This window comes from Babylonia areolata, chromosome 3 (assembly GCF_041734735.1).
Source record: "Babylonia areolata isolate BAREFJ2019XMU chromosome 3, ASM4173473v1, whole genome shotgun sequence".
NCBI lineage: Eukaryota > Metazoa > Mollusca > Gastropoda > Neogastropoda > Buccinidae > Babylonia > Babylonia areolata.
In genome coordinates, this window is record NC_134878.1 from 27,950,369 (window position 1) to 27,962,782 (window position 12,414).

General features: G+C 41.5%; 1 protein-coding gene across 2 annotated transcripts in view; it reads left to right on the forward strand.

Annotated features, from left to right (window-relative positions):
• The window catches only part of LOC143279914 (cAMP-dependent protein kinase catalytic subunit beta-like), a 57,796-nt gene that overhangs the window by 30,559 nt on the left and 14,823 nt on the right, over positions 1 to 12,414 (forward strand). For both annotated transcript variants that reach the window (XM_076584243.1, XM_076584242.1), the window contains exons 2-5: positions 4,560 to 4,621; positions 7,676 to 7,807; positions 9,254 to 9,352; positions 11,428 to 11,510. In XM_076584243.1, the coding sequence (XP_076440358.1) occupies positions 4,560 to 4,621; positions 7,676 to 7,807; positions 9,254 to 9,352; positions 11,428 to 11,510 (376 nt within the window). The remainder of the gene's footprint in view (positions 1 to 4,559; positions 4,622 to 7,675; positions 7,808 to 9,253; positions 9,353 to 11,427; positions 11,511 to 12,414) is intronic.

The window sequence follows — 12,414 nt, forward strand, 5'->3', positions numbered from 1 at the left end:
CTTCAGTGACAATAATACTCTGATGTTTGATTTTAAATGTGACTCACTCCAGTCACTGCCAGAAGGTGGGTTCAGAAAGTGGACAATGACAGGGAAAAATCACTTATGACGTTTCACACAGATGAATGCTTTATTGTAAAGGGACCATAAGAGGTCACCTTTCTGTAAAAGGACAAGACATAATGTTTAATGTTTTTTGGTTGTTTTTTTTTATAGTAAATTACATAAAAAGTCTTCAGACAAGTATGATGGACGTCAGTGTTTACAACACATGCACACCTCTGTGCAGCAAGAGACAAATCAGATATGTTGAAAATATTTCATTATGTATTGTTCTAACTTTGATGTGATTAGTCATGGTGTCAAATATTTGTTCCCTGCCTGATGGGGGTGGTTGGTTATCGTTGATGTCCATTATCACATCAAGACCGAACATTTAAAAAAACAACAAACAACAGTTACATTTGTGAACACAAAGAATGCTATCATATGATGAGAACAAACACAAAGAAAGCAGTTTTCATCTAAATATTTAATGTCAAAGAAATTTTGCTGTTTTATAGGCACAAAACAAACGCATGACAGACATCATTTTTACACAAAACATTTTCCAGCGAATGGAACAACAGTCATAATGTAAAAAAAAAAGAAAAAAAAAAAGAAAAAGATAAACCAGTATCATGAGTATGACTGACAGCATTACTGTATCTCATTTCCGGTAGTGATTACAATGATATATCTCAGATATTTAAGCCTTAAATGCTGTCAGAAATGAATTTCAAACCAATACGTATAAGATTTGCAACTTGTACATCAAAAAGAAAAGAAAAATTAGGATGCTCACTTGCCACAAGTTAATTCAGCCGCCAATCATCTTTGCCACATATTATTTGGTGAAACATTACTTAAGGCTTACTAATTGAGTAATTCTTGATCACTGAAACCATGAAAGCTGATCCCATTCATCCACTACAAATCCCATCTCGGTGACCAAAGCTCAGCATTTGTCAGTATTATAATATTGTTGCATATCATATTAGAAATATTTTAGAAAGGGCAGACATCAACAAATTAACACAAATGCTACTTAAAGACTGGTTTATTGATTATTTCATGTTCTTTCTTTGTCCTTCATCTGATTGTAAAGTTCAGGGTCAGCTTTAATATTAATGTACACTCTGTAGGTCATGTCAACTTCTGGTTCCTGCTTGCATCTTTCTTTCTTTGAAGACTGGCATCCTGCTGTCTTTGGTTCTTAGAAGTCTGTGTCTGCCATTACATCTGAAAACATAAATGCAACCAGTGACTGAATGAGCTTATAGATATGTGCGTGTACGGGTGGGCATGTGTGCCCTTGTCAGTATGCGTTCATTTATAATAAAATTTAAACTTTATTTGAAACAAAATTCACACATATTTTCTGCCTCACAAAGAATGAAAGATATAACTGGCTTATTTATATTTAACCTTCATATCCTTTTCTTTGCTTACTGTAAAACTGTTGTCTGGTTTAGGTTTAACAAAGACCTTGAAAACCATGGATTTTCTTTGTTTCAACAAATAAAATGTAACAATACTTAAAATTCATTCTGGGGGTTGTGCTGTTAAATCATTGTGGTGATGACTTATTAGTTTTAAACAACAGCTGTGATTATGTACATCATTTTTACTCAACAGTGGCATGATGTCAACTCCATTGGACATCACCCCCAAAGAAAAAGAACACATTCACATCAATATTGTAGGAAGAGATTTGTAGCAAATGCATTCAAATTATGTTAATTGCAAAAACAAACAAAAAACAAACAAACAAACAAACAAAAACCACAAAAAGAGAGAGAGAGAAAAAAAAAAGTATCTAAATCATGTTAACAGAGTGAAGAAAAAAAAAGTATCATGTTAACGAAGTGAAGAATCAAAGATACTGAGCAAAAGTGATGATGGACATCAGTTTGATGATCAATGGAAGATCAGTTCAGACAGAGTTTACAACATACCTTTTTGCATGTGTAGAACACTGCATTGTGGCCTCTTTGTCGATCAGTTGCAACAGGAAGTACAACTTGGTAGCCCAAGTGTACGGATGGAGTCAAAGTTTTTAAAAAGTGGATTAATTAATATTGATGGGGTTTGATTATGGACATCATTGTTTACCTCAGTATCAGAGCATTCAGAAATTGCTTTTTAAAAAAATGGGAAAAACCTCTTTTTTGAATCTGTCTTGATGTGTTTGCATAGTCATGATAGCGCAATGTCCTTTTAAACAAATAGTGTCAATTTCCAGTACAGTTGAAAGCCCGGCAGATGATGCTCAGGGAATGATGATTTTGGTAGAATGTTTACGTTATGATAATATGAATGATGTCCATCATCGCAAGTATTCATGTGGGATTAACATTCGTTGAAGAGATAATTGTGGCTTCTTGCTGATTGCAATATGGAAAGGAATTCACTCTTATTAAACTATGATAATTTGTACCCTAGGCAAGTTGTTGTAAAGAAACCTTGATTATCTTCCTTGGTGTGCTGTTGTCCATTTTTGGCAGCCCATTTTAGGGGGCTTCGATTTGGGCATTTTTCTTTATTATTGCAAAGTTAAATAAACACAACATAAATGGAATATAAAAAAAAATTGTCATAGAAAATATACAACCATCAGTGTGCCCACCTTTTGGCAGTGAGTCATATATATATATATTCACAGCTGTATGGATACACAATCATCAGTGACACTGATACTCTGATGTTATAAATACAAACGTTATAGAGCATACATCCATGAAATACACAGCTGTATGGACACACTGACAATCTCATACGTGTAATTACATAGAGCATGCATCCATGAAATAGACAGCTCGAACAACAGGCACACATAGGACATGCAGTGATGCAGTTAACAGTCCATGGATCCATAGGAAAAAGCAAACATATTTGAGCAACACATTTGACGATATACATATAATTTATGTGTATATATATATATATATATATATATATATAATATATATATATATATATGTGTGCACTGATGTAGTTACAACTTTTTGAAGACTGACATGCCTTCATGCTCATCAGGTCCTTGGCCATTTTAACTATTAACATATTAACATATTAACTAATGAGAGCAGATTGAACTGTTTCAGATTTGATGTTCATTCTAAGATATAGTTTTCAGTTTCTCAAGGAGGCATCACTAGATTCTGACAAATCCATACACTACAACACATCTGCTAGGCAGGTGCCTGACCAGCAGCAAAATCCAGTGTCCTTAGTCGGGCCTTGAGTACATATTTGTGTACCTATCACAGCGGATTGCTGCTACAGAATTTTGCCAAAGGACAACACTCTCGTTGCCATGGTTTCTTTTTCACTGCATCAAGTGTGTGCTGCACATGGTACCTCAGTTTACTGTCTTGTATATATTATATGACTAGACACTCCATAAAAAAAAAAGTTAATTTGATTTTTTAGTTAAACTTGGAGAAAGGGCAGGAGTGGGATTTGAACCCAGACCCTCATAGACTCTATATATATAAAAGTATATTGGCAGATGAGTGTCTTAACCATTCTGCCACCTTCCTCAAAATTACATAGAAGTCACACCAAATGAAAATATGGACATTGGATCCAAGATAGACCTGCATACACACAGTGACACACACACACACACACACACACACACACCTGTTAACTGGTTAAGATTAGTACATGAACAGTCTGAATATAATTACTATAAAGCTAAAAGTTTATTGTATGATCTCTGTAATTACCATTTGTTTGTTAGGAATACAAATAGTATTATAAACAAATTATGGAAGTATTGTGAATAGATAGATTCTAGAAAGTTTAGTTTTTGTGTTATGCGGTACAATACATTCCTCACCTGTGATCAAGATTGAGGCCCTGTTTCAAGTAATTAGACATGGTATGTCCTTGGGAAAGGCACTCTTGAGGAATAGGTACTATGGTTTTTCTTCACTCCACCCAATTGTGAATGGGTACTGGATTTGGTTGGGGAAGGTTAAAGGAGAGGACCTGTTCCTGCTTTCCGCAGTTGATCATTGATACAGTGGATGAAAGGCTGTGAGACCTTTAACCCGTTGTAATGTAGCACATTTTAAGTTATTTACACTGAGAAAGTAATGCGTACTTCCTAATTCGACTTTTAGATTTTTGTGTGTGTCAGGAAATAGTATTTTGTTTATATTGTCAGATAATTAAATAGTGTTGACTGTTGCATGCAGTACTGGTGATCAGTTGAAGGAAGAAGAGCTGTGTCAAGAACAGAAGCTACATACACTGCAGACACAAAGCTGTCTGCAGCCAGACATTTGACTGATCACGTTGAGTTTAGTGTGTGTGTGTGTGTGTGTGCGCGCTTGTGTGTGTGTGTGTGTGTGTGCGTGCGTGCGTGCGTGCATGTGGGAATGAATGGTGGGGGAAGGGATTGAGTTCAGTACTTGTGTCTGGCACAGAGCTCATTGTTTTGACTTTAGATTAATTATGACATTTAATTGATGTGAAAAATTTTAACATTTTTCTATGGTTTGTTGCAGTCAAAGAATTCCTTGCTCAAGCAAAAGAAGAGTTCCAGAAGAAATGGGATCACCCTCCACCTGTAAGATGTTTGCATATATATATATGATACATATATATATATATTGTGCGTGTGTGTGTGTGTGTGTGTGTGTGTGTGTGCATGAGGGGAGAGTATGGAGTGTGTGTGTCACTGCGTGTGTGCGTGCATGCATGCATGCATACATATATGTATTTGTGTGTTTGTGTGTGGTTGATGGGGGAGATAGAGAGAGAGAGTGTGTGTGTGTGTGTTTCAGGGGAGAAGAATTAGTGTGTGTCTGTGTGAAAAGAGAGCAGACAGGAGGAAGAAAAATAGTCAACCATCTGAGCACATGATTCTTGTCCAGCTCCCACTCCCAGTGAGTTGATGTTGACCCAGCAGCCTACAATTCCCATTCTTGAGAGCTGCACAAACATTTATAGCAACACACAACTAACGCAGTAGCTGTGTAAAGCTGTGGACTGTGTTGGCTAGGTGTGTCATGACCTATACTTACAGTGGTGAACAGTGGTGGCAAGGTGTGTCTCATAGTGATGGACAGTGGTGGCTAGGTGTGTCATAGTGTATCATGTAGTGATTGGCAGTGGTGGCTAGGTGTGTCATAGTGTATCATGTAGTGATGGGCAGTGGTGGCTAGGTGTGTATACCAGTGTTTCCAATAACTCACTAAAGCGCGTCATTTAATTATGCACAGAAGTTTGAAAAGGACCCCCCTGTTTTCAGTACTGTTATATCCCAAGGATGCACACAATTTTCCTGAAACATTTTGATTTCTGGGTCGATCTGTGAGGCCATGGACTTGCTAGTAATGCTATCACTGCAAAACAGACGATACCAAGTGCTTGGAGTTGCATCCCTTGTTTTTTGTGCATGCATTGGACAACTTTCGCAGACCTGTTAAGTAAGATTCATCCTTGTTTTGATTTAAGCCCCCAGACTACGGCACTTCAGCCGAATTAAAAATACAACAAGAAAACACCCTGATCATTCCCACCACGAAACCTAACAGACACACGCACACACACACACAAACACGCACACACACACACACACATAAACATACACACACACACACACACACACACACACACACACACACACACCCACCATGTGGTGTGTCAAGCCAAGAAATGCTGCACACATATTTTCTACTCTGAAGATAAATTTTCGTCACATTTGATGTTGGTGCTTTTTTGGGGTTTTTTTTTTTGTGTGTAGCTGAAGTTATGTCAGTCAATTGTGCAGCAATACGCTTCATGACTGCAGTTCTTCTATGGGCTTTAGATCAGGGATCTGAAGCTGAAGTATCAAAGATTCGTCTGCTTTACCTGCATACCTGTATGTAGTATGTATTGTTCAAATGTGTGTGCAGATTCGGACTCTCATTTGGACGTCGATACATTTCACTATTGCTGTTGGTTTTTTTTTACACAGACACACACACACACACATATATATATATATGCACACACAGACACTGAGACACATACTTACAAACACACACACACACACTCACAAGCACACAGATACTGGCACACACACATACATGTGTGCACACACATGCACGCACGCACACACATTTTACCATCAATGTCACACAGACAACACACACACACCAACACACAGGTGTGTTATGACCTACAGTGATGGACAGTGGTGGCTAGGTGTGTCATGTAGTGATGGACAGTGGTGGCTAGGTGTGTCATGCAGTGATGGACAGTGGTGGCAAGGTGTGTCATGTAGTGATGGACAGTGGTGGCTAGGTGTGTCATGTAGTAATGGACAGTGGTGGCGAGGTGTGTCATGTAGTGATGGATAGTGGTGGCTAGGTGTGTCATGACTTATAGTGATGGACAGTGGTGGCTAGGTGTGTCATGACATAAGTGATGGACAGTGATGGTTATGTGTGTCATGACATATAGTGATGATCATGATGAACTGTTAGGTGTGATGACGTGGAATGTGTGCTGATGCAGTGAGGTGTGGTGACAATCTGTGAGAGGTGGTGGTGATGATCTTTGAGGTGTGGTGATGATGATCTGTGAGGTATGATGATAATATGTGAGATGTGGTGATGATCTGAGAGGTTAGATGATAATCTGTGAGGTGTGATGATGAACTGTGAGGTGTGATGATGATCTGTGAGGTGTGATGATGATCTGTGAGGTGTGGTGTGGTGATGATGATTTGTGAGGTGTGGTGTGGTGATGAACTGTGAGGTGGTGAGGTGTGATGATGAACTGTGAGGTGTGATGATGATCTGTGAGGGATGATGATCTGTGAGGTGTGATGATGATCTGTGAGGGATGATGATCTGTGAGGTGTGATGATGATCTGTGAGGTGTGATGATGATCTGTGAGGGATGATGATCTGTGAGGTGTGATGATGATCTATGAGGGATGATGATCTGTGAGGTGTGATGATGATGTGATCTGTGAGGTGTGATGATGATGTGTGATGATGATCTGTGAGGTGTGGTGTGGTGATGATTTGTGAGGTGTGGTGTGGTGATGAACTGTGAGGTGGTGAGGTGTGATGATGATCTGTGAGGTGTGATGATGAAGTCAGGTGAAATGATGATGATCTGGGAGGTGTGATGAACTGTGAGGTGTGATGATGATGAACTGTGATGTGATGTTGATGATCTGTGAGGTGAGGTGTGATGAACTGTGAGATGGTGATGTGTGGTGATGATCTGTGAGGTGTGATGATGATGAGCTGTGAAGTGTGATGATGATGAAACGATGGTCTGTGAGGTGTGATGATGATCTTTGATGATGATCTTTGAGGTGATGATGATGATCTTTGAGGTGTGATGATGATGATCTGTAATATGATGATGATGAACTGTGATGTGATGTTGATGATCTGTGAGGTGTGGTGATGATCTGTGAGGTGTAATGATGATGATCTGTGAGGTGTGATGATATGTGAAGTGTGGTGATGATGATCTGTGAGGTGTGATGATGATCTGTAATATGATGATGATGAACTGTGATGTGATGTTGATGATCTGTTAGGTGTGATGATGACCTGGAAGGGTGTGTTAATGCACTGTGAGGTGTGATCATGAACTGAATGGGCTGTTTCAGGCCAACGCCTGTCTGGACGACTTTGACCGTATCAAGACACTGGGCACCGGGTCCTTTGGCCGTGTCATGCTGGTGCAGCACAAGGGGTCCAGCAAGGAGTACTATGCCATGAAGATTCTAGACAAACAGAAGGTCAGTCCCACCCCTCAACCATCTCCCTCCCTCTCTCAGTCACAAGGAGTACTATGCCATGAAGATTCTAGACAAACAGGTCAGTCCCACCCCCCAACCATCTCCCTCCCTCTCAGTCACAAGGAGTTCTATGGCATGAAGATCCCAGACAAACAGGTCAGTCCCCCCCCCCCCCCCCCCAACCATCTCCCTCGCTCTTTCGGTCAAAAGGAGTACTATGCCATGAAGATCCTAGACAAACAGGTCAGTCCCACCGCCCAACCATCTCCCCCGCTCTTTCGGTCACAAGGAGTACTATGCCATGAAGATCCTAGACAAACAGGTCAGTCCCACCGCCCAACCATCTCCCCCGCTCTTTCGGTCACAAGGAGTACTATGCCATGAAGATCCTAGACAAACAGGTCAGTCCCATCCCCTTTACCACCTCCCTCCCTCTGTCAGTCATAAGGAGTACTATTCCATGGAGATTCTAGACAAACAGATTAGGCCCCCCCCTACCCCCACCCCACTTTTACCACCTCCCTCTCTCTGTCAGTCATAAGCAGTACTATACCATGGAGATTCTAGACAACAGGTTAGGGCCCCCCCCTCACCCCCTACCCCCCACTTTTACCACCTCCCCCTCTCTCTGTCAGTCATAAAGAGTACTGTACCATGGAGATTCTAGACAAACAGGGGTTTGTATGGTCAGCTGAAGGAAGGCCACCATAAACTTGGAAGACCCTGCAAGCGCTTCAAGGACACCTTGAAGACAAACCTCAAAGCCTGTGACATAGACATCGCTTCCTGGGAAACTGATGCCCTTGACCGCTCTCGCTGGAGGATGCTGTGCTCCAGTGGCATGAAGACGTTTGAAAACAAGAGAACGCTGGCCAATAAGGAGAAGCGTGAGCGAAGGAAGCAGGGCTCAGCTTCTGGAGATGTGTTCCCTTGCAACACCTGTGGGAAGTGCTGCACATCCAGAATCGGCCTCTTCTCCCATATGAGGACACACACCAACAGATAAGCCTGCCTGCCTACTCATTCGTCGGTCTGCCGGGAGAATCCATCACTATGGAGATTCTAGACTATACCATGTGACGGCCCACCCCACCGCCCCCCCACTTTTACTATCTCCCTCCCTCTGTCAGTCACAAGTACTATACCATGAAGATTCCAGAAAAAAACATGTCAGTCCTCATCCCCCCACCCTCCAGTTCACACAGGAGAGTGCAGTGTGTAGGAACTGGGTCATCCACAACATACATGCTGAAACCACAGTTTCTGCTGTATGTGTTTACATAACAGTAGTGTTCATGTTAGTGTATTACACTTCTGGGCATGCCAGGTAAAAAAGGTGTAGGTAAAGTATTATATAAGATGAAATTGCAGTGCTTGCATGTGTGGATATTTAGATGTCTAAGATGTATCAATTATATTCTTTGTGGTGTGTCTGTGTGTGTGCAGGTGGTGAAGCTGAAGCAGGTGGAGCACACGCTGAACGAAAAGAAAATCCTGCAGGCCATCACCTTCCCCTTCCTCGTCAGTTTAGAGTTTGCTTTCAAAGTGAGTTCCCTCCGCTCCCTCATCAATTTACAGTTTGCTTGAAAAAGATGTCTGACAGGCCATGCTGTGTTAACCTGATGTCTAACTGTAACAGAGGCCATGCTGTGTTAACCTGATGTCTAACTGTGTAACAGTGGTCATGCTGTGTTAACCTGATGCCATACTGTGTAACAGTGGCCATGCTGTGTTAACCTAATGTCTAACTGTGTAACAGTGGCCATGCTGTGTTAACCTGATGTATAACTGTAACAGTGGTCATGCTGTGTTAACCTGATGTCTAACTGTAACAGAGGCCATGCTGTGTTAACCTGATGTGTAACTGTGTAACAGTGGCCATGCTGTGTTAACCTGATCTCTGTGTAACAGTGGCCATGCTGTGTTAACCTGATGCCTAACTGTGTAACAGTGGCCATGCTGTGTTAACCTGATGTCTAACTGTGTAACAGAGGCCATACTTTGTTAACCTGATGTCTGCATAACTGTGGCCATGCTGTGTTAACCTGATGCCTAACTGTGTAACAGTGGTCATGCTGTATTAACCTGATGTCTAAATGTGACAGTGGCCATGCTGTGTTAACCTGATGCCTAACTGTGTAATAGTGGCCATGCTGTATTAACCTGATGTATAACTGTAACAGTAGCCATGCTGTGTTAACCTGATGTCTAACTGTGTAACAGTGGTCATGCTGTGTTAACCTGATGTCTAACTGTGTAACAGTGGCCATGCTGTATTAACCTGATGTATAACTGTAACAGTAGCCATGCTGTGTTAACATGATGCCTAACTGTGTAACAAGGTCATGCTGTGTTAACCTGATGTCTAACTGTGTAACAGTGCCCATGCTGTGTTAACCTGATGCCATACTGTGTAACAGTGGCCATGCTGTGTTAACCTGATGTCTAACTGTGTAACAGTGGCCATGCTGTGTTAACCTGATGCCTTACTGTGTAACAGTGGCCATGCTGTGTTAACCTGATCTTTAACTGTGTAACAGTGACCATGCTGTGTTAACCTGATGTGTAACTGTGTAACAGTGGCCATGCTGTGTTAACCTGATCTCTGTGTAACAGTGGCCATACTGTGTAAACCTGATGCCATACTGTGTAACAGTGGCCATGCTGTGTTAACCTGATGTCTAACTGTGTAACAGTGGCCATGCTGTGTTAACCTGATGCCTTACTGTGTAACAGTGGCCATGCTGTGTTAACCTGATCTCTAACTGTGTAACAGTGACCATGCTGTGTTAACCTGATGTGTAACTGTGTAACAGTGGCCATGCTGTGTTAACCTGATCTCTGTGTAACAGTGGCCATACTGTGTAAACCTGATGCCTAACTGTGTAACAGTGGCCATGCTGTGTTAACCTGATGTCAGTGGCCATGCTGTGTTAACCTGTCTGTGTAACAGTGGCCATGCTGTGTTAACCTGATGTCTAACTGTTCAACAGAGGCCATACTTTGTTAACCTTATGTCTGTGTAACAGTGGCCATGCTGTGTTGACCTGATGTCTAACTGTGTAACAGTGGCCATGCTGTATTACCCTGATGTATAACTGTAACAGTAGCCATGCTGTGTTAACCTGATGTCTAACTGTGTAACAGTGGTCATGCTGTGTTAACCTGATGTCTAACTGTGACAGTGGCCATGCTGTGTTAATCTGATGTCTAACTGTGTAACAGAGGTCATGCTGTGTTAACCTGATGTCTAACTATGTAACAGTAGCCATGCTGTGTTAACCTGATGCCTTACTGTGTAACAGTGGCCATGCTGTGTTAACCTGATCTCTAACTGTGTAACAGTGACCATGCTGTGTTAGCCTGATGTCTAACTGTGTAACAGAGGTCATGCTGTGTTAACCTGATGTCTAACTATGTAACAGTAGCCATGCTGTGTTAACCTGATGTCAAACTGTGTAACGGTAGCTATGCTGTGTTAACCTGATGTGTAACTGTGACAGTGGCCATGCTGTGTCAACCTGATGTCGAACTGTAACAGTGGCCATGCTGTGTTAACCTGATGCCTAACTGTGTAACAGTGGCCATGCTGTGTTAACCTGATGCTGTGTATGTTTCAGGACAACTCCAACTTGTACATGGTGTTAGAGTTTGTCTCTGGCGGGGAGATGTTCTCACATTTACGGAGGATAGGTCGCTTCAGGTACGTCTTGTGGATTGTTGTCAGCTGTGTGGATTGTTGTCAGCTTGCGGATTGTATTGGAAGCCATGTGGATTGTATTAACAGTGTGGATTATGTTGGAAGTGGCATAGAGTACATTGTAAGTAGTATGGGTTATATTGTTAACAGTGGATTGTATTGGTAAGCAGTGTGGATGACATTGTGCAGTGTGGATGACATTGGATTGGAAGCAGTGTGGATGACATTGTATTGGAAGCAGTATGTATGACATTGTATAGGAAGCTGTGTGGATGACATTGGATTGGAAACAGTGTGGATGACATTGGAAGCAATGTGGATGACATTGGATTGGAAGCAGTGTGGATGACATTGGAAGCAATGTGGATGACATTGGATTGGAAGCAGTGTGAATGACATTGTATTGGAAGCAGCATGGATGAAACTGATATATTGGAAACAGTGAGGATAATATTGGAAGCAATGCGGATTGCACTGAAAGCATTGTGGATTTTCTGGCAGAGGATGCATGCCAGTGGTGCATGCATGTCCTGCATACACCCATAACCACACTGACACATGATGTTAAGATGTGACACAGAACACTTGGACACATGATGTAAAGATGTGACACAGAACGTTTGACACATGATGTAAAGGTGTGACACAGAACACTAACACATGATGTAAAGATGTGACTTCCTATCAGCCGTGTTTTGGTGTGGATGTTTGTGTGTATGTGTGAGAAAGGTGGCAGTCTGTCATTTCCTTTAATCAGTGTTGTTAATCAGTTAATCATTTCCTTTAATCAGTGGATGTTATGATGACTGGTCTGTAGAAATGGATAGGAATCCATTGCCCTGTATGATTGCGGTACTTGTGTACACATGTGTAGGCACATTTGCTTTTTATACTGAAGTAGCATGGA